Source organism: Glycine max, chromosome 11 (assembly GCF_000004515.6).
Source record: "Glycine max cultivar Williams 82 chromosome 11, Glycine_max_v4.0, whole genome shotgun sequence".
Lineage (NCBI taxonomy): Eukaryota > Viridiplantae > Streptophyta > Magnoliopsida > Fabales > Fabaceae > Glycine > Glycine max.
Genome location: NC_038247.2, coordinates 33,551,651 through 33,574,046, shown reverse-complemented (window position 1 = coordinate 33,574,046; position 22,396 = coordinate 33,551,651). Strand labels below are relative to the sequence as shown.

Here is a 22,396-nt window from a genome sequence, read left to right as displayed (position 1 = left end):
ATCAAATTACATGAACTGTAACTCAAAAGTGCCAATGGAGAGAGAAAAAACCCACATCTGATCCTCCATCCTTTATGAAAAATTTCAATCAAACAAACCACAAAAAGATGAAACGAAATAGTAATAGTAATATAATATAACAATGGCATATATATATATATGTATATATATATATATATATGTATATATATAATTCTAATCAACAATAATAATATATGTACTAGTGAATTCATCACAGCCTAAGCCTGAACTTACAACTACTTCTAGAAATTCTAATATCATTACTAGCCCCAAGAATATTATCCACCTCAAGCTTGCACCTAACCCTGAACTTGACTTTGAAGAGCTTCAACTTACCAAGCTTAACCCTCACAGGCTGATTCACCTTAAGATTGAGAGGAACATTGTTGGTCTGTTGCAGCTGCTCCTGAATTCTATTCACCAAGCCATTTGCATCATGTGCTTGACCAGTTAGAGGCAAATCAAGCACTGTGGTGTTCCTGTGACCCTGGTAGAATTTTGGCAAAGACCCTTCACACAATTGTGTTTCCATGTACCAAGCACTTATGTGGCTTCCACCCTCATAGTATATTCCAATCTTCTTGTTAGGGTTTCTTGCAGTGATTGCAACATTGAAGGTGGCATAGAGGGTGTTGTTGTCTGAAACATTGAACTGGCTTATCCTCAGTTGGTCCACTGAGTATTTGGGGAGCTTTGGCCTAAAAACAAGGTATAGGATCCCTATTGTGATGGCAATAGCAATTATCAAAATCAGTAATATGCTAAGTGTCCAACACATGAACCTGCAGCAACAGCTTCTTCTTCTCTTAGGTGGCTTTGAATGCATCACAGGAAAAGTGCGATGAGGAATACCCTTATCATCAGATTTTGCAATGTTTTGAGGCACCAATGGTCTGTGTTGTGCCTCCACATCATGAACAGGATGAATTCTTTGATGTTCTGCAGCCATCATGTTTAATTTTTTGGTGGTTTCAAAATATCAAGAAGAAATTAATTTATCATATACTATATATGTGATAATTGCATAAATATGGTAGACACTATAGACAAAAGCTCTTGATGATATGATATATTCCTTCTTTTCCTCTCTTTTGGTTTTTCTCTATGTATATCTAATATATAGCATATTATAGGTGGATGAAATAGGGTGGGAACATGAACACGTTTAGGAGCAGGTAATGGCATATTATGACAAGGGTTGAAGCTTCCGATTTAATGTTTGACTTGAATGGTTAAAACTTAAAAAGGGTCACCATCGTTGGTTTTATTTTGTATGCAGACTTTATCAAGCACATGTGGCGATTATTTAACATCGTTTCTTTATAATACTGATGCAATATGTAATGCCGTCGAAGTTGTCGAACTAACTCTCTTGATTTTTAGTATTTTTAGGTAGGAATCGGAATTCTTGTATATATAAAATGCATATATACTACTTACCTTGTTCTTTGCATATATATAATTATATTATTTAGTCTAGTTGCTGTATAAAACAACTATAGATTCCTGATCTTATGCAAAAAGTCATGAACCAATATCATTATAAAAGAAAATGCTGTGTGAGAAAGTAAAATATAATAAACTATAATATATATATATATATATATATATATATATATATATATATATTGTATAAATAATAACTTTTTATGTTCATTAATGACGAGATATCCTTTAATTTAACAGTGGCATTTATTATTTAATAGTATTTTTTATTCCATAATAAGATAACTAAAAATTTCATTGATCCTGTACTTATTATTTTATTGAGGAATTAAGATAACTGAAAATTGATAAATTGTTTTTTTATTCTCGTAGAAATTAATTATATTATTTTTGTGGTTATCATAAATATTATAAAATTAATTTTGTACAATTTAGGAATCAAATTAAAATTTACTCAAATATATTCCTTCATTTGGAATTGCTATAGTTTTCTATATCCTATTTACAACCCCCCCCCCCCCCCCCCCAAAAAAAAAAAAAGTTCCTGTGTTGTCTTTAGTGTTATATATTTTCCACGTATTTTTGAAATACTACTAATTTAATTTTTATCTGAATAGTATAGTATTACTTTTCTTTTCTTTTTGAACTCATACAGTATTACTTTTCTATGAAATAAAAAAGAGGGTGTTTAATTTTGGACAATTTGAAGAAAAAAGGATTATATTAACTGAAGGGAATTCCCGAGCTTTATAAACAATTGAAAAAGAGTAGCCGTGCACTCAAAAATGTTTCGGAGTTTCAAACTAAAAATCCAAATGTTTGACAATGTAATCCCTCATTTGAATCTGGATCAAGTCTAGCTAACACAATTTTAACTACGGCGTAGCTAATTCTTTTAAACTTTCATGGATTCATACTTCTTTTTTTCTTCTTTTTTTTATTCTCCACATTATCTTTGTTGACAGCCTTGAGCTTTATCCAATAGGGAGTACAAAATCACAGAAAAAAAATAATGAGGTGAGTGTAAATGTAAATATCTCAAAACATATATGAATGGTCCTATATACAAAGAAAAACAAAGAAGGGAATACCGAGCACTAAATGGTTTATTTTCAACGCATTGCATAGAATCTTTCTCACCAATAATCAATAACAGAGAACAAAGCTCTATTCTCCAAAGGGGCAACCCCTAAATCTAATACTATGTATAATTATTAAAATAAATGAGTTGGATCGTTCAAAAAGTTTCAAGTGCCACATTATTAAATATAACTTGAAAATATATACATCACATGACAATTTATTTTTGTTCTCACTTTGTATAATCAACTTGCATCACATATTGTTGCTTAAGTAAAACGCATCAACTTTTTTTTTTTTTTTGCTGAATCATCCACTTATTTTATGTAAACAACGGTTTTAGAAGGTTCAACGGGTCCTTTTTCAGCAGCATATAACGCGTTCCAATTTCCAAAGACAAAGTCATAGATAACTCTTGACGTTTAATTGTTAAGAGTTCGTAAAAAATAAAAGGAAACCACATAAATTAATTAACGTACATGTGTTAATAATTTAATTTGAAATATTTCGAGTTTCCACTTACCTAACCCTGTAGGTCCAGTAATCTCTTGGTCTTGGGCGCCATCATCTCTGTGTCTTTTCTTATGTAACGAAAATCTTATCACCATAAGGACAGAAAAAAGTTGGATTAAGTAGTCTTTGGAAATCGTCATAGCTCTTACTTTTTCTTTTGTTGTTTGGCTGAACAAATCTTCTTTTTATAAGAGCATCTTTAGTGGGGGTGTTTCCATAATTTCTTAGACTAAGGAACGATTTCTTGTGAGTTCTTGTGCATTGGAGCATAATGACGTGACAAAGTGGGTTCCTTGGTGGTTAAGGATAGTTTCTTATATAAGAAACTCTAATGTTTGAATTTATTGTAGTTTCTTATGATTTTTTGTATTAGAGTAAAATTTTACATGAGTTTCTTATGAATGACATGGCACTGTGGAGACCCAAATAAATTTCTTGTATTGGAGATGCTCTAAGTGTTATTTTAATTAAAATTTTGGCCAATGCACTGAAAATGAAGTTAAATGCACTACTTTTTTTTTGTTTTAGAGATAATAGTGCATGAAACTTATTGCGTAACCAAATCCAGTAAGGAAAAAAGGAAGTTAAACACTTTCCTTAACCAGGCATAATGGATCAGAATCAAGCCCAACTAACGTTTAGCCCGAAACTTATTCTTTTTTTCTTTTTGGTATATGGAAACTTATTCTTCATAGTTCATTCACTCTCAAGATGGGTATAACATTATAAGTGAGTAAAAGCAATAGATTTTTTAATATATGGTTGGTTGATTGAATAGAGTGGGTATTGTAAACTTTTTGTATCTCTTTAATAAGATAAAACCTATCATTTTTGTAACTCAGGTAATCATGAAATAACATTTTGTCTTAAATACAAAATATTTAAAAGGTACATATGTTCTTATTTCTATTTCTTTAATAACTGAAAGATAATAACTAACCAAGTTAATCATTTTAAAAAAGAAATACTATAAATTTTATTATAATTTTTTTCTCTTTTTATTTCTATAAACATATTAAATTTGATATAAATTATGTTAAGATAATTAATATTAGGTGGTGATTAGTAAAATTATCGTGTAACTTATATATTTGTCTTGTATTATTTTTCTTCTATATTTTGGAAATATAAAGTTAGATTATTGATTGGAGACAAAATTGAAGGGTAAAAAAAAAAAAAGAAAGAAAGAAGTCACCGGTTTAAATCCTTCCCATTGCTATTTATAAAAAAACTAATATTTCTTGATAAAAAAAAATTATATTATAAATTTTTGCCTAAACTATTTTGTGGTACATTGCATTTTTCAGATATTAACGAGATTATTTAAATTCTATTTCATTGCACTTAGCAAGCAGTTACAGTTATAACTTATAACCTGTGTCAAAAAAAAAGTTATAACTTATAATAATAACCACCACAAATTTTGTGTCACTGCTTCTGATAATTAACGCAACACATCACCGAACACTACCCACTCAACTCACTCCAACCATGGCGTCGTGGTGGTGCTCCTCTCCCTCCGCCACACTCACCGTCGCCGCCGCCGCTGCCACCACTGCCACCTGCCACTCCTCTCTCATTCCTCACACTTCCCAATTTCGCATCCAAACCCTCACATTCCCACTTTCTTCCTTTCCCCTTTCCACCACCGCTTCGTCTTCGCTCCGATTTAGGCTTCCATGCTCCAACAAAACCGCCTTCGAAACCGAGCTTCCGGAGGACGGCGTGGATTGCGTGGGAACAGGCCAAGACGTGGAGTGCCTCGTTAATACCGAAGAGAAACAATCCGAACCAACATCATCATCATCATCATCATCGATGCTGTGTCTAGCGGAAGCGTTATGGGAAGGAGCGGTGTTGGTGTCGCCGTTCTTCTTCTGGGGCACGGCCATGGTGGCGATGAAAGAAGTTCTTCCCAAATGCGGCCCTTTCTTCGTTTCCGCTTTTCGCCTCATTCCGGCGGGCTTTCTTCTCGTCGCATTCGCCGCTTCCAGAGGTAGATCTCTCCCCTCTGGCTTCATCGCTTGGCTTTCCATCACCCTATTTGCTCTCGTCGATGCCACTTGCTTTCAGGTTATTGTTTATTCCTCTTCTTCACATTTCACTCGCCGCATTTATTTTAACTTAATGCAATGCAATGCTCATAGGTTTGAACTTTTGATTGATTCATTGTGACAGGGTTTTCTTGCGGAAGGGTTGCAGAGGACTTCAGCTGGTTTGGGCAGCGTATGTTGGCGGTTATTTTCTTAATCAATTTTACTACTATTATTAGTACAGTTTAATTTTGACTTTGTGTAGAAAAATGTCAACCAGAAATCAATACAAATTTGACTTCTTTAGTAATTACTACAATCAAAGTTTTCAATTTCACCATACAAGACAATCTATGGTTAGATGATTTAAAATTCATACCAAAATGATTTTTTGATTAGTTAACAGAGTTATAAATTTTTACCTGCCTATTAAACTCTAATAATAATAGTACATCCTCCTGTCTTTATTATAAGCAACAAAAATCACTTGTTTTTCTGTCTCAAATATAAGCAAAAGTTAATTAACTTTGTCTTATTTGATGAGACTATTTTTAAAATATTCTTCATTTAATAGGGTCAAAGATTTTTTTATATTTGATATCAACTTCCAATGAAAGGTAGTTTAGGAAAAAAAAACTTATTTTTATTATGGAATTAACACAATTTAATGAAATTAACTAATTTTTTAGTAAGTGTGAAATCATTTTTTATGGCTTATAACAGAGATTGGAGGGATGATGATGATGATGGACGATGTAGTTTAATGTTGAAACTAGCGAAATTTCTCTCTGTAAAATGCTGGGAGGGAATTTGTTCTGAGTGAACTTTGTGTTGATTCAAATTCTACTTTCCAACTCTGACAGCAATTATTGTTGCTTGCTTTGATTGTTTACCGCGGGTGGATATATTGCAGATTATAATTGATTCGCAGCCTTTGACTGTGGCTGTACTTGCGGCTTTGTTATTTGGTGAGTCAATCGGAGTTGTTGGAGCAGCTGGGCTTGTACTTGGTGTCATAGGACTTGTACTACTCGAGGTAACCTTTAATTCTAACCAAAAATTAGTATATTAATTATCGTAACCTTTAAAGCACAACCCAAAATTAGCAGTTGAATTCTTATCTGTTAAATTTAGAAGGATACGATTTGCAATTGTTACCACCATCCAGAAGATTCAATTACCTAATTTACTTTTTTTTTTGGTAATTTTGAAATATACAATTTCTTTGAGCCTTTCAAATGACTTCTATGTATTATGTATTATTTAGTAAAGCAAGCACTGATGATTTTGTTGCAGTTACCAGCCCTATCATTTGATGAAAGCAACTTCTCACTATGGGGAAGTGGTGAGTGGTGGATGCTTCTTGCAGCTCAGAGTATGGCAGTTGGCACGGTCATGGTCCGGTGGGTCTCCAAGTACTCTGATCCTGTCATGGCGACTGGATGGGTGTGCTTCAAATCCCCTTTTGACTCTAGTGTTTGTTAATTTTATGCTGATTACCACTGTGTGTGTGTGTTTTAATGTGTCATATTGCCTCTTTGCATTATCAGTTTTAAACAAAACAACATGGCAATTTTGCTAAAAAATGAATTTGGATATGCTGGACTCTACTTTATGGTTCGTGATTATAGTTGCAGCAATTTCTGCATGTGTCTAGAATATCATATATTTTAACAGTTTTAAGTTTTAGCAATAAGTTAGTATCTGAAACTTTTGAAATGGATTGTATAGGTCTTATATTCGTATCTTACTGATTATTTCATCAAAAATATAAAAATATTGTTATCTAAGAAAAAAGAGAGGAAATGGCAGGAAAATGGAGGAAGCTATATGGCAGATGATGATATTATGGTTTAACTCTGTATAAGCTTATGGCTCAAAACTTTACACTTCTCCGTTGCAGCATATGGTTATTGGTGGTCTCCCACTTGTGCTATTCGCAGTTCTTAACAATGACCCTGCGTTGAGTTTGAGTCTTAAAGAGTACAGTTCAACTGATATATTGGCACTCCTCTACACATCCGTTTTTGGAAGCGCAGTCAGCTATGGTGTGTTCTTTTATAGTGCAACTAAAGGTCTGTATGTCTCTCCTTCCATAATCTTATCCTTTTTTTTTCTTCATCAATTATTTTCTTTTTATGCTCACATGAAATATACAAATCCCAGCTTCCATGTTAAATCTAAAATGGTTCATTTCTTCTTCCATATTGTAATCACTGTGTTATTGATGCATCTTTAGCTTTAATTTGTTTGCATACAGCTTTGAAGTTTCTTTTTGTTTTTTAAACTCCATATTGATGACATGTACCAATTGATATAGCATTTGTGTTGCACTGCAGGTAGCTTGACCAAGCTCAGTTCACTTACGTTTTTGACCCCAATGTTTGCTTCAATTTTTGGGTAAGGCTGCCTGACAATGGGATAGACTCAGGATTTTCAAGCAATTTCAAGTCCTTAAGGAGGAAAAGTGACCTTTTTACAACTAAATTTTTTTTGGAAGAGAATAACAACAATCCAGTGACATTCTTCATGATATTTCAAAGTTTTGAACCCTCTAGGTCGTAATTTTCTTTTTATACCTTTTGCCCCTGGTATTTCCTCTAGTAATTCACATTTTTTCAAATCCCATGTTTATGTATCTTCCTAAAGACCTTTGTATGACTCGCATTTTACTGTGGCATTCAGGTTTCTCTATCTTGGTGAGACCTTCTCTCCGGTACAACTAGTTGGGGCCTTAGTCACTGTGGCCGGAATATACATGGTTAACTTAAGAAGCACATCTGAATGAATTGTCATTTTTGCCTGGTTCTTTCAACCTAATGCAATGGAAAACAACTCGGGGAATTAGATGTTTTCCATGAACTCAAATTGGGAATGCCATAAGCAAGTTTGGACATGGGGAGGAAGAATTTGAGTGATATACAACTTGGGGCCCTTGTGCTCATGCTTTGTAGTGTAAATACAATTTTGTTGTTAGTAATTTAGGCCTCGAGCCTCTTCCTAGGTAATATATACCAAAAAACTTGGAAGTTACCTGGGCAGAACACAAGCCTTATATCGGAATAAATTGTTTCCGTAAAGGTTTTTTTGTTGTGTAAGATGGCTTAAGTGTTACATTATGACTGAACAAAATGTATATATTATGACTGGTTTATGGCAAGTTTCGTGTATAGTAATCTGTTATGAAAGAAATATACATCTCGGGCCAATGACTATAATGAGCACAAGAGCAAGAAGGAAGTGCTATATTTGTGGTATAGTGTGGACTATTGGTAGAATAAAATATGTTGATGTTAGTATCTGCAATCTGGATGCTGCGATGCGACTGTTATTTAATCAAATTGTAACCATAATTGTTAAGCTATTCAGTTTATGAGTACAAGTTAGAGTACTCGATCAATTCTAACGTGTATCCTTTTCGCATATTCTTAACTAATGATTAAGAACTTTTTCATTATGTAATTTATAAAATGAAAGCATCATAAATTTCAGCTGCACTAATCAAAATCAACAGCTATAACGAATATTGCATTGCAGCAACCCAGTACCACTTAAAATGCAGAAAAGCTGAATTAGCCAAAAGTCAATTGCAACATACTAGTTGGCGAGAGACCCCGAGATTTTAGATTGCTGAACACTGCTACAACCTTAATAGACTTTGTTCATTAAATTATGTGACATACCACCTGTTTTTATCTCCAATCTCCAATTTCCATTTGGAAATTGTAACTAGTTGATATAAATGGAGCCAAAACAATGACTGATCACCCTGTTTATACGATTCCAATTTGAAGGAAAAAAAGAGCATAAAGATAAAAGTGGAGAGGAGTGGCAAAAGTATTGTTAATATGGACCTTAATTAAATGAGAACTGGCTGCAAAGTGTGCAACTCCAAACAGAATGAATGTTAAACTCATGGAGTATTTAAGATACAAGAAGGTTAAGCCATTCAACAAAACAACATCTATGTGGATGCAGCTGCTGTGACAACAGGTATGTTGTGAAGAACTTTATTGGCACCAAGCCTACCACGCCCTATTCCACTGCCATGCTGATGATCACACTCTCTCCTTTGGCTGTTCAATTTCTTCTTGGCTCCACCCGCATCACGCCCCGCCACTTCAGATGCCACCGTTCCTTCCAAGCCTAATGGACTTCTCTGACATTCCTCTTTGGAGTAGTTCGACCTCGAAGTCCAGCAATCTTTCGATTCAACTGAACTTGGTTCCCATGAAGAAGAAGAAACACCCCAATGCTGTTGACCACTACTCACAGTGAAGCTGTTGCTTCCTGAAGACTCTTGGTCATCCATGTCCGCACCACCAAGTGAACCACCTCTATTCACTGTCACATACTTGTGCAAGTTCGGTTCCATCACATCATCATCATTGAATACTAACATCGATTCCACAACAGGGTCCTCGGCATCTGGCTCCCTCTTCCCATAATCATTAGTAGTCAATGGAACATTGTAGTCATTCCTGCTACATTGAAAAGCTAGTGGACTTCTCCTGTCTTCCCCACTGCAGAAATTTAAGCCGGCGTTAGAGTTGAGATCAGCAACGGCTTCTAGGATGGAGCAAGCTTTGGTGACACAAGCCGGGAGAGAAACTGGTGGTGTGTTCTTCTGATGGAAGTTCTGGATGTCTTCAAGCAGCAGTGAAGCATAGGACTGTGGTGGAGGATTCAATAGAGCTTCACAGTTGATGTCTAACTCCTGCGATCGCCTCGAAGATCTGCTTCTTGTTAATGTATAGGGTGGTTTTAGGTTGTCAACCCCTGGGGGTACCATTGTTTTCACAACAACATTATCAGTAATTGAAGACTGCACTTTCACATCTTCCTCTTGTTGAACCTTTGTCTTGCAATTTATAGTCACACCCTTGTCTGATGCAGTTCTGTTGCCATTTGTTTTCTGCTGTAAGGAAAAACACTATTACACAATTCACATTTGCATTAATCACATCAATAAGTCTAATCCATCACTAAACATGAAAGCTAGAGATATAAGGTTGGTTGGGTTTGATCCCTCCTGCTAACAAAAACTATCAAACAAACAATTAACATTTGCCGATAAAAAAAATACTAAACATGAAAGCTGAAAGGTAAAATCTTCAAAGCTGAGAAATTGTGAACCAAATATTAGAGAATAAACAATACCTGATTAGCTTCTGTTTCAAATTCCTTTTTGGGTCTGTTTTGCACCCTGCTGCTGCTATTGTTGGTTGTTGAATGTGGAAAAGCAAGGGAATTAGGTTCAATCTCACTCAATGGATTTCTCTTGTAAGGAGATTGTTCTGCTTTCCTTGAATTGCTGCGGCTAAGGGATGGCTGCTGCTGATTCTCACTGAATGCTTTATTACCATTTGCTCCATTCCCATTTGCTCTTGCAGGAGACTGCGAGCGCGGCGAGGCAGCGCCAACATTTCTCTTCACTGCTATCCTCTTGATGCCAGTGGTTGCTCCAGATTCTCCACTGCCATTGTTATTACTCTTATCCATCACCAGTGATGAAACAGTGGCAGGAACAGAAACCATCTTCCCAGGCCTAGAACTAGTGTTGTTGCTGCTATTGTTGTTTCTTGCATTGGAAGGTGTGGTGTTCTCTGATGATCTTCTTCCAGGAGATCTACTAACTCTCCTTTCTCTGCTGCTTGACCTTTGCTGCTGTTGCTCTCTTTCCCTGCTTGGTGTCCTTCTTCTCCTTTCCTGAGAAGAAGAAGAGGGCCTTCGGTTCGGACTTGGAGACTGGCGGTGGCGTGGCCGGTGCTGGTGCTGGTGCCTCTCCTCCTCACACAGATCACTGTTGCTCTCATTGGCATTGACCTTCTTTGAGTCATCATCATTGGAAACAGTGTCATTGTCACAGTGGTCAAAATCGTAGCTTCTCTTTGAGCCTGAGTACCTTCTCTTATGTTCAGCAGCAATGGCATTACCTGAAGAGCTTCTGCTAAGTCTCCCACACTGGATGAGAATTGCATCCACCTCTTCTTTGGTACAGCTTGAAGTCCTCACTCCTACACCACCACCACCACCACCCATGTTTGCTGTAGGTGCTGTTTTGTCACATATTGTTGATTCTTCAGTGAAAGGTGGGGACTTGGAATTGGAATTGTTTCTGACTCTATTATTATTATCATCATGGTTCTTCCGGTGCTTGATGATGAATATCTCCTTTTTCACATGCCCTTCAGGTTCTGGTGGCACTGTCTCATGCTTCTTCTCTTCTTTCCCTTTCTTTGAATTGTCCTTCTTCAGTTTCACTTCTTCCACATTGGGTTTGGAAACATTGACAACACCACTAACAGAAAAAGGAGAATTATTCTTCAGCTCAGGCACAGTGGAAGAAGCAGCTGATTTGGTTGTTGCTGTAGAAGACCCTTTCTTCTTACTCAAGCATGCACCCATGGAATTTTCAATTTTGAGAGAGAGATGATAGTTGAAGGTGAAAATGGAAAAAAAAGTGAATGGCTTGATGGTGTTAACAAAGAAAGAAGAGAAATTGTGGTAAGGAACGCAGCCCAAGAATCAATTTAAACAATAAAAAAAAAAGATTGTAACCTTTTTAATATTAGTGACAGTCAAAGAGAAAAAATTCAAATTTTGAAATACAGAGCGGGCTTGGAATTCTGCAACACTACAGAACAGAGATCCGTTAAAGGGTCAAGTTGTGTTGTCTGACCCAGGTGACCCCACAAAGTCACTAACTTTAATTTCATAATAATAACATAATGTCTTTTTTGACCATAGGTGGATGTACCCCATACGGCAAGGAAATTAGCAAAAAGAGTAACGCACGCCCGGAATTTATACAAATATGGTTAATTTTATTTTAGAGTTAAAAGTAAATTAACAAAATTGTATTTAATTATGAATGTGGTTAATAGTGAAATGATGTAGAAGAAATATTTAATGTGATGATTAATTTTGTCTCACAAGCAGTTAATATTGTTATGATATTGAGGGAGTTTGTTTATAACAAGTAATTTTAAAATAAGTTTTGAAAAAAAATTATTTACTAAGCGGATTTGTTTTTCAAAATAAGCAAAAAAAATATATTTTTTAAGCATAAATAATTTAGACAAACTTACTAAAAAAAATAAAAAGTTGCTTATTTTTATTAAATAAGCATTTTCTTAACAAATAAGATTAAACAATATAATTCATTATTGACTATTACATATACTCCTTCCATTCAGTTATAATTATTGTTTTAGTCTTTCTATGTAATATTAATTACGATTTTCTACTTATATCCCTTATATTAATGATAAACAACAAAGTCTATAAATTTATTAATTATGATATAAGATTAATGTTATAAAAATATTATTCTCTTCCATCTATTTATTACAAGACGATCATTATTTTAGGACCAAGGAGTGATAACTAAATATAACTAGCTTTACCTCATAAATGTTCATAATAAATAAAGATAATTATATACAATTATATTTATTTACTTTTACAACTTATTAACTAAAATAAAAAGCATTAAACATTTATATATAAATAATCATCTATTCGGGCAAATACTTTCAAATGTAAAATAATCAAGACAAATATTAACTAATACTCTTAGGGTTCATCTGGTAGGGTGGAAAGAAATGAAATGAAAGTGAATTGAGATAAAAAAAAAAAAAAAAATTAAAATAGGGCATAAAAGTGTGAATTTTACCTCATTTATTGTTCATTTTCCTTTTGTTTACTCTCTTTCCACTCAAATGGATGGACCTTAAGATATGGTTAAGAAACTAAGAAGAAAAATATTTTTACTGAAATGCATAAAATTATTTTTACTGAAATGCATAAAATTATACTGTCCATGACTTTTTTATGTTTTCCTATAATTCACAATAAATATTTCCTCATTTTATTTTCTTTACCAAGATCCTGAGGGTACTAGTTAGCAAACTTTTCTTTTACCATTTGGGAGTATTTTATTTTTCAAAATTTTAATGGAAACACTTTTTGAAATGATTCTCGTATAGCAATAAATCGTAAAAATAGTTTCAATTTTATAAATAGAAGTTATAAATCCTTATGATTTTTAACCAAAAAAAAAAATCCTAGTTAGCAAGACCCTGTACAACGGATATATATATATATATATATATATATATATATATATATATATATATATATATATATATATATATATATATAACTTTACCAACAAATCTAGTAATTGCATCTACCAACCAGTCAACTGCGACAGGTACAAGAACGCTTGAAAGTACAGTCAAACTTCAAATTACTAAAATCATCAAAAACACTGACATTAACTACTACAACGAATATCCCTTTGATTACACGGTTCACTATGACTATTTGACCGTTGCCACCTATTTGGTCGCTTACATGTTTAGTTTAATCTCATGCAGTATTACAATTATGTGAAGCATTCACATTTTTATGGCACCTGAATACTCAAAAACCAAACTGCAAATACAATGCCTCAAACAAAATATTTAATGAAAACATAAAACATCAATATACACAATCTCAACTATTTTTAGTGAAACAAAAAATCCAACTTTGGCATTATTTTAGCCCAGGGAAGACAGTTACTATCCGGAGCTGTAACTGCGAGCCTGCAGTATATGAGCACACAAGAGTTTTGCATTGTTCCGTGTGGTTAGGCCGGAGCTAATAATGTCTTAGGTCATCAGGAAAAGGATGCATAACTTGACCCAGAAAACAGCAACAACACACAAATGCATCAAGGTGAACCTACTCCAGGGAAGAGTTCTGATATTTTGTTGAAGACATCCATTACCTGAAATGTTTAAGAGGAAAAAGAGAGTAGTTATTATAGCTTTGTTCGTTAGAGACGTAGCGAAATATGCAAATTCAAACTGCCACCACCTGTCATCTCGTCAAAAATCATCAAAAGATTTTCACCTAACATAAACCTGAAACTAATTACAACTAGAGAACCTATGCATGCCAAAGAGCAAACAGGAAACAAAGGGAGAGAAAACCAAACTCGGTAAAGTACACTCCTCCCGGAAGGACAAAATTAAAGTCAGAAGTATCAGCATACCTCCTTATCGTTTTGGTATTTAGTAATATTCATTGGATTCTGCGAACACTGCAACCACAAGAGATGAAATCATACCAGAGTTTTCATATGAAAGACCAATGAAGTATTTCAATTGGAACATACATCCATGATAGCTGCTTGAACTCTAGGATTTTGAAATGCCATTGCAACTTCAGGATTGGCCATAATCTTTGAAATGACTTCTTCGGGAGAAAGCCCAATTTGATCTGGCGAAAGTAAAAATATATTCAGAAAAGACCCAAAGTGGAAAGAAAGATTCATACTTAGGCTCTTAAAAATATACATGATATTATCATTAGATAAAATTCAATAAACTAAATCTAGAGACATAAAGAAACTGATGAAGTGTATTACTAGCATAAAAAAGATAAACTAGTCAGCAAAGTCTAGCAAACCATGTCAATGAGTCAAAAAGAATGCTGAATCTCACCAAATACTATCCTTTAATAAGTTGGCATGAAATGTGATGTCTTTCTGAATGAGAACCTTTAAGCTTTCTCTCTATGGGACTTACCAAGGCACTTATTAGTTCACTGAAAATTCTTATTTTGATTTTTTAACAAATAGCAGTATATCACCCATAAAGAAGAATTAACAGCAATGATTTGATTAATAAAACATTAGAATATTAAGCAGTAAAGAGACAGATGGAATTGATTTAGGAAAACAAGCTATGAATAAAGAAACAGTTATTGCCCATATGTAATGAAACTTCAGGAGAAAAAAAAAATCACTGATCAATTAGTATTGATCTTCAAGAATCAAGATGATCAACTAAGTAGAACATATAATTTCCATAGGATGGAAGCGAGAAAAGAGTTAATTGTATTTAAGAATATTTTCAACTCAACAAGTAATAAGAGTAGCTAGCAAAAATTGAACTATGCTAAATTGATCAACTACATGGCACTTCTTGAGGCATAACAATAATATTAAAATAACTCACCAAATTGCTGCTTCACTTCAGGACTATTAAGGTCAAAATTCTTCAAGGTATCCATCATTCGATTGTCCCATTCAGTGCTTCCACCCATGTTGTTTCTGAAATCAAACATGTTGAAAAAAGAGGAAGGATTCAGCATATATGAATCTTTACACACCAGAGAAGATTTTATATCTTAACAAAATATGCATATATTTATTTAACTGTAGTACATAGGATGAAGGTTGAGAGGGAAATAACAAATAAGAAATACATTTTTCAACTACTTAAGATCTCAAGTCAATGCAATTATATGAAATGTGGTTGTTATAAGTCACATAAATCCTACAACAACAAAGCCTTATCACACTAGGTGAGGAAGTCATATAAATCCTAGCAACAACAACAACAACAAAAAAAAAATCAATCTAAATAAGAACAAGGGGAGAAGGACAAAGAGAAGAAATTTAAAACAACAAAGTCAGGAGGTAAGAACAGGCATTTCCGCCCTCATAGGTTAGAGGGAGGGCTGGGAGCCTGGAATACAAAAGTAGAAGTAAAACAGACATTTCATCCACCGCACCATTTTTTCCTAATCCCAAATTGGAGGTCTAACATATAAAAGATAAAGAAAGAGGATCAGATTTAATTGTCACTTCATCAAATTCACAAAATGAGAGGGCTAATAACTGAATAGTATATTATGGAGAACTTTTTCATTCACCCGGAAACTAGTTTTTGTTGTAATATGTAAAACAAGCTTAATGCAGGTAAGCATTTTCCCAGACGCTTATCTGTCCAAATGAATGCTCAATGTAGAATATTGGTGAAACAAAAAGGCTCTGAGCCGCTGAAGAAACAGTATGAAGAACTTACAGCATTTCTTCAAGTTGTTGACGGTACTGTGGATTCTGCAGCATCCCTATTAAAAGCAGCAACAGTTAAGCAACTGTTACCCATTGACCAATTATATTAAGATGTCATGTAGAAATTAATATCTACCAATTCAAAGAAAACATGACTTTTGAACTACAAAATATTTTTAAACTACATAAAGAAGTGCCTCCATTATATGATGCTGGTAACAAATGAAAAAGGATATTTATATAGAAGTGTTGTATATAGACTATATCGAACATGTAAACAAAAGTGATAACAAACAAATTCAGCATTGTGGTTACCCATGATTTATTTCCAGGAAGGTGTTAGCAATGAAAATTACACACTGCACAAATAATGAATCTTAAAACTATGATTAGCAGAAAACAGTTAAAAGTAGAGAATTACATTTGAAGGTAGTAGGGTTCCTCATCTCCTCAGGTAAATAGCTGCAAATAAAATCCAAAAATTAACTTCTTTTGGATAACAAGGTGGAAAAGTTCTTAAATAATCTAAACAAGCAAGTAAAACCTATTAGTAAATTTTCATCAGGTAATCATAAACAAATACACATTGGGAATCAGTTTATTGTATAGAACATAAGTTAGCTCCACTAAACGATCAACAATTAAAAGGGTACCAGCCAACCAATTAAACTTTCTTTTGGGGATATAGAAATTTTATTAGAAATGAAAGCATACAGAAGTAGAGGTTTCCCCTAAAACCATCTGAAGAAAAGTGCCAATAGGACACAGGGACAAAATAATTATGAGCTTCAGAAGAATTTTAGACACATCCAAATTCCAAATTTCAAACTAAATATTTCAATAGAAATATACAAAAGAATGGAACTACTTTAAACCCCAATTCTGAGTATCACAGGTACTAGTACTACTGTCCTCAGCAGCTCTAAGATTAGACTTCTACCACTTAAGGAACCTTCTTCAATATATTTAAAACTAGGATCTACTTAAAGTTTAATCATATCCATATTCATACTGAGTACTGACAAAGCCACAATAGAATATTTACTAGAAAATAGAAATGCAAAATCATAATCATTATTAAGATGAAGGGGACTAATATTACGGATAAACCATCTTCTGCACTGTTGGGTCCTCCATCATTTTCTCCAAAGCATCCACTGACAAGGCTGATTTTTCTATCCAAAAATAAATAATGGCATGTTAAGGATATTTGATTAACCCATAATGCAGCTCATTGAAGGAAACATTGAAAGAACAATAATTGTAAAACCTATATATATTTCATGACAATAAACAACATTTAAATTGATTTAAGCCAGTAGTATGAATACGATTAGAAAACAATGCTGTATGGAACTAGTCATTTGATTTAAAACATCATTTCAATCCAAGTACTGAAGTATTTAATCAGTAAAAAAAGTAAACAATAGTTGGCAAGAAAAACTTCATAGTTAAAAAGTAAAATTACAATGACATGAGAAGTGCAAAAGGTCCATGATAAACTCAGCAATGATAACAAGATTAAATCAATGTTTACTAGCATAATGACAACAAGTACAACTCATTTATTTGGCAGGACTGATCTAAAACCATGTCATGTCAATGCATTTCTTTTAGATTTATACATTATTCTCTTATTTATGATTAGATAGCAATTATTGATTTAGTCATTATTAGTTATTACTCATTATGAGATAGATACTATGTAATCAATACTGATCCTATTTGCTCATTATAAATAAAGGCTTAGTATGGTCATCCAAGAAACACAACATTACACAGTAAAACACTGTTATAATTTCCTAGAAGTTGAGACTTGAATAGATGTATCACATTGCATGGAGTTTTCCACCAATAAAGATGAATTGTAAATATTTTCAATTTCAACAGACTCTACTTAGTACTTACTTGTAGATTGAGAACCAGGAAAATCACCAAAACCTAGGTTAGAGGGAGCTCCATTTTGAGAAACCTTCAATAAATGCATATTACATATTCAGAACAACACAAGTCACTGAACTTCTTTATCAAAAAACATCTTAAAATCTCACTTCATCTGGAACCCAAGCTTCCTTGACGGAACTTGATTCATCATCTTTAAAACTTTCAAAAGGACTCTCCCGCACAGTTTCTTCTGGAGAAACATCTACAAAAGCTGTAATAGAAAATCTTAAGAATTTTAACAAGAAAAGACTCAATTTTTACTGATATAAAAGCTGACATCAGATATCATCTCTGCTACTTATAAATATAACTCCCTGAAAGTTTTCCATCTTCAATTTTGTTGCAATTTTTTAAAAAAAATTACCTTGATTGAAATTTTTTAAAAATTAATTAATAAAGGAAATGAATTAATAAATGTTATTAATTATTTAATTAATAATATTGATTTAATTAACCTGAAACCACATACATCTCCTAACGAACAGAACACATTACGTCATCATTAATAAATTTCACAAGTAGTAAGTCTCATCTAACAAGAAAGAAATAGGATTGCAAAGCAGAGATTCTAAGTTTAAGTTACCAATTTTTTTGGGTTCATTCTTTAGTTCGACTTCATCTTTAACATTAGTAGTTGGAGCAGCTTCTACTTTTGCTGCAGGTAAATCTACTGTGATAGTGGATTGAGATGCACTAGATGCTGAAGGTGCTCGAGATTGAGTAGTTGCAGAACTAGCAGGTGCAGTGGGCCCTGCTGCTGTAGGCATTGGAAAGGGAAAAGGTGATCCCGGAGAAAAGGCAGCATTGCCAAATTGGTTATTTTGAGAATTCATCTGACCCATCATGGTCTTGAAAGCTTGTTGCATTGCATATTTCTAAAAGAAATCAAAAGACAAATGTTTAAAATATGTAAATGTTCAGGGTTAGTTCTTGTAATTCTACAGCAAACCCAGTCAAAATCCATGAGAAATAAGGTTAGACAGAGCATCTAATACAACTGACAAAGTGATAGCACTGGAAGCATGGATCAAGAAGCTAAGATTAAGCCCAAAAGTAAAGTTTTACGAGTTCAGGCTGTTACTAGGCATACATGAATAAATTTGTAAGACTTTCTTTGTAGGCTTAATCTCAGCCTCTTGATCCATGCTCCCAGTCCTTTCACAAACAATAGAAGATGCCATCATAAACAATACCCAAATTCTCAAAGATAAATCAAAATCTCAAATTCAATAAAACTCTCAGAATGCTATATGATTCGAGTAGTCTCATTCAAACAACATACTATCCAAACAAAAATTAACAGATAAAAGAGGTGTGAGTTGGGCTGTTACTTAAGTTTCTAAAAATAGATACAGCCAATCTGCATAATTTGTGTATTTCAATTTGTAGAAGCGTGGACAACAATATGTTTGTGGATACATGCCTTCAACTTCCAAATAATTTCATAAGAAATCCATCATAAAGATTAAAAACTATTCTAGAAAAGAATGCACAGACTCTTATAAAACAATTGCTGGAGTGATGTTTGGTACTTAAGATACTCAGAATGCACAAGCTTATATCCATGACTTGCAAAATTTCCTACATCTTATTACCCCATATTTACAGTAGAACTCAAAGAATGCACCAGCTTATTGCCTAACACCCATGACTAGCAAATTTCTTACACCCATAATTACAGTGGAACTCAAAGAATGAAACAGCTTATATCAACGCCTTGCGACAAAGTGGCACTCACCTTCAGTCTTGAAGCTACCTGCAAAAAAACACAATTTATTAAACATACATCAAACACAAACTCATTATCAGTGTATGAAAAGCAGAGCTGTGATATGTTTCTCAGTTCTCACCACTGAAAACAGTGCAGAAAGCCCAACACCAACACCAATCCAGAAGAGAGGTGACCCTCTGGAAATATAGTAAATAGACCAATAATAATGTGAACTAATGAGCAAAGGATACCAACAAATTTAAATAAAAAAGAGTAAATTATTACATAGTTGAAGATGGAGATGGTGATAATTGTGGCTTAACTCCAATTGATGTTGTTTCTTGAGTATTTGAAGAAGAAATACTAGCAAAATGCTTTACTATCAGCTTCTCCTGCACTGTATTCCCAGCATGCATTACTTGTGCGTCTTAAGAGATGAGTGAAAAATATTGACAGATATTCAACTTGTACAACAAGCACTCATTAACCACAAAAGAAGAGAAGTCAATACACATGATAAATATGCATTGCCGAAATGGTTTCAAATACACAGATATGGAATAAATTTGTAACCATGGATTCAAAATGCTATCAACCACAATCGACCTTGAGCATAACCTTGCTCCAAAATTCACAATCCACTCCTTTTACACAAACACTATACACTAATTGCAAAAATGCTTTGGTGATTTATCAAAACTTAGGGCCCGTTTGTTAGTACTTTCTAAAGAAAAAAGTGTTTCACCATAGAAACACTTCTTAACACGTTTAGAAGCCAAAATCACAAAGGATAAAAAAAAAAGTTTAAAACTTTTCTAAAAAAAGTCAGAAAAAGTAGCTTACAAAAAGGGTTATGTAATAAAAAGTGCGTTTTTTCACCAACCGCTTATCCAAACACTCCCTTAAACCCTTGGAAATTGTCAACCAAGTGTATCCATGGCTCTAGTCCAATAACAAAAGAATTAAAGAACCAACATGTTCAACTCAGTTTCTTTTTTTGTTTGTTTGTTTTGGAGCACTGAAGAAGGAACAAAAAAATAAAAATAAAAACAAAACAAAAACAGCAACAGCATCATTTGACCTATCAATTTACCTTCAACTTCAAAAACACACATTTCATTTGATTGACTCCATCAGAATCCAGTGATTCAATGAATCTTTTTTCCTACCAAGCATAAATTATAACAAAAAACTCTAATCCCCCCACCAAAAAACACACATACATAGAAACAGAACAATAAAAAGAAGTTCAAAAACTGAATACCAGATTTGGGGTTATGATGGGAGGAAGAGAGTGCAGAAACACGGAATCTGCAGCGGTGAGGAGCAATTAAGACCCTCCCAAAAGAGAAGTGTTTTCTTCTGAAAACGTCTCTTGCAGGAACATGTCCCAACATCAAAGGCTTTGGGGAAGAAACGAGTGCCAAGTTAAGCTTCTCCATCTTCTTCTGCCTTCCAAGCTATGGAACAACGGTTGAAATCAGTGGTGATAGGAGGACTGGTAGTGGATTTTGGAAGCAAAAGGGGGTCGAAAATTTTGGGAAATTTGTGAACTTTAAGAGAGTTGGGTAAGTGGGGTTTCGAGTTTTGAGTGTGGAACGTGAAGGAGCGAGAAAGCACGGGGCTTGCAATGGCGTGTGGAGTGGCGAGCGAAGGTGAAGGTTTGGGTTTTGGCTTGTGTTGTGGTAGGGATAAGAAAAAAAAAAAAAAAAAGCTCTTGAACTTTACATGTATTAGAACGATGTCGTACATAGAGTATTTGTTGACTTTTTTTTTTTTCTTTTTGCCTATTGTTTTCAGTCCAATTAGGCTTAGGAAAGGGACCTTTGATTTTGATTGATTTATAAAATAAAAAAAAATAGTCTTGTATTATTTTTTAAAAGATCCTGATATAATTTTAATATAAAATAAATTAATTGAAACATATTTCAATGTTTATTTTTTTTATCTCTTGTTTGATAGGAGTGAAAAATAATTCGTAATGGATGAAATAAACCGTAAAATAAAATAGAATTTACATTTTTATATTCCACTTTGATTTAAAGTTTTCATTTCAATTCATTTTTCATTCCATTTTATTTCTCTTTACCAAACACCATATTAATCATGTTCAAGGAGGATAAAAACAAAAAACTCTTCATATTAATACTTTCACTCTAATCAAGCAACAAAGACAAATACATCAAAGAGAAACTAAATCTTACTATATACTCACTAAAAGTTATGTAAATAAAGATACAACACCTCAACTCTAAAATCAAACCAAAATTCATACTCAATCACCCTACAAACTTAAAATTTGCTAAGCACTTGGATCAACTTGCCAAAGTTGATAGGTGATAGAAAAATCTCCTTAAAAAGCCTTTAACCATGACCATACAAAGAACGTGATTTTGTGTCAAACTTTCTCCCAGTCAAATTCTTTTCCTTCAAACACCATTTCATTTCGTTGACTCCATAGAATCTAGAGGATAGCACACCATTCCACAACCCACCAATCATTTTCTTTTATCCCAACCAAACCATGTGCATGTTGCAAAACACGATCCAATACTAACTGAGGCAGTGCAGAATTTAAACCCATAATGTTGTATCAACATTTCTAAATATTGTGTGAAATAGGACATTTAAATAATAGATGGGGCAAATCCTCTACCTCCTCTTTACAAAACATGCACAATAATTTTTTATCTTGAATTTGGATTTGTCTATGTTGTAGATTCACTTTTGTTGGGATCCTATTCAAGAATATTCTCCACAACAAAAATGACACCTTTGGAGGAATTTTAATTT

The 22,396-nt window shown here is 33.7% G+C and overlaps 4 protein-coding genes across 7 annotated transcripts; 1 reads left to right on the top strand and 3 right to left on the bottom strand.

Annotated features, from left to right (window-relative positions):
* Positions 1-132: 132 nt before the first annotated feature.
* LOC100781699 (NDR1/HIN1-like protein 6) lies at positions 133-1,164 on the bottom strand. The gene has a single exon (XM_003538305.4). The coding sequence runs from the start codon at positions 971-973 to the stop codon at positions 233-235; it is 741 nt and encodes a 246-aa protein (XP_003538353.1). The 5' UTR covers positions 974-1,164; the 3' UTR covers positions 133-232.
* A 3,291-nt stretch (positions 1,165-4,455) lies between these two features.
* LOC100807866 (WAT1-related protein At3g02690, chloroplastic) lies at positions 4,456-8,253 on the top strand. The gene is made up of 7 exons (XM_003537332.4): positions 4,456-5,133; positions 5,239-5,286; positions 6,007-6,129; positions 6,390-6,539; positions 6,997-7,168; positions 7,433-7,493; positions 7,779-8,253. The coding sequence occupies exons 1-7, from the start codon at positions 4,552-4,554 to the stop codon at positions 7,879-7,881; spliced, it is 1,239 nt and encodes a 412-aa protein (XP_003537380.1). The 5' UTR covers positions 4,456-4,551; the 3' UTR covers positions 7,882-8,253.
* A 682-nt stretch (positions 8,254-8,935) lies between these two features.
* LOC100807330 (uncharacterized protein At1g65710) lies at positions 8,936-11,614 on the bottom strand. 3 transcript variants are annotated; one of them, XM_026124469.2, is made up of 2 exons: positions 10,254-11,614; positions 8,936-10,026 (listed from the first exon to the last, which is right to left on the bottom strand). In XM_026124469.2, the coding sequence occupies exons 1-2, from the start codon at positions 11,499-11,501 to the stop codon at positions 9,058-9,060; spliced, it is 2,217 nt and encodes a 738-aa protein (XP_025980254.1). In that variant the 5' UTR covers positions 11,502-11,614; the 3' UTR covers positions 8,936-9,057. The 3 variants fall into 3 exon arrangements, with proteins under 3 accessions (XP_025980254.1, XP_006591278.1, XP_003537379.1); XM_006591215.4 differs by having other exon boundaries at positions 8,936-10,011; XM_003537331.5 differs by having other exon boundaries at positions 8,936-10,008; positions 10,254-11,613.
* Positions 11,615-13,347: 1,733 nt separating this feature from the next.
* LOC100781154 (protein TIC 40, chloroplastic) lies at positions 13,348-21,331 on the bottom strand. Of its 2 annotated transcripts, XM_014764175.3 has the most exons (15): positions 20,868-21,331; positions 19,889-20,000; positions 19,743-19,800; positions 19,631-19,648; positions 18,476-18,767; positions 18,000-18,103; positions 17,857-17,920; positions 17,051-17,123; positions 16,370-16,410; positions 15,959-16,004; positions 15,107-15,201; positions 14,263-14,366; positions 14,140-14,187; positions 13,962-13,997; positions 13,348-13,872 (listed from the first exon to the last, which is right to left on the bottom strand). In XM_014764175.3, exons 1-14 carry the CDS (start codon positions 21,043-21,045, stop codon positions 13,983-13,985), a joined length of 1,248 nt encoding a protein of 415 aa, XP_014619661.1. In that variant the 5' UTR covers positions 21,046-21,331; the 3' UTR covers positions 13,348-13,872; positions 13,962-13,982. The 2 variants fall into 2 exon arrangements, with proteins under 2 accessions (XP_014619661.1, XP_003538352.1); XM_003538304.5 differs by lacking the exon at positions 13,962-13,997.
* Positions 21,332-22,396: the final 1,065 nt, after the last annotated feature.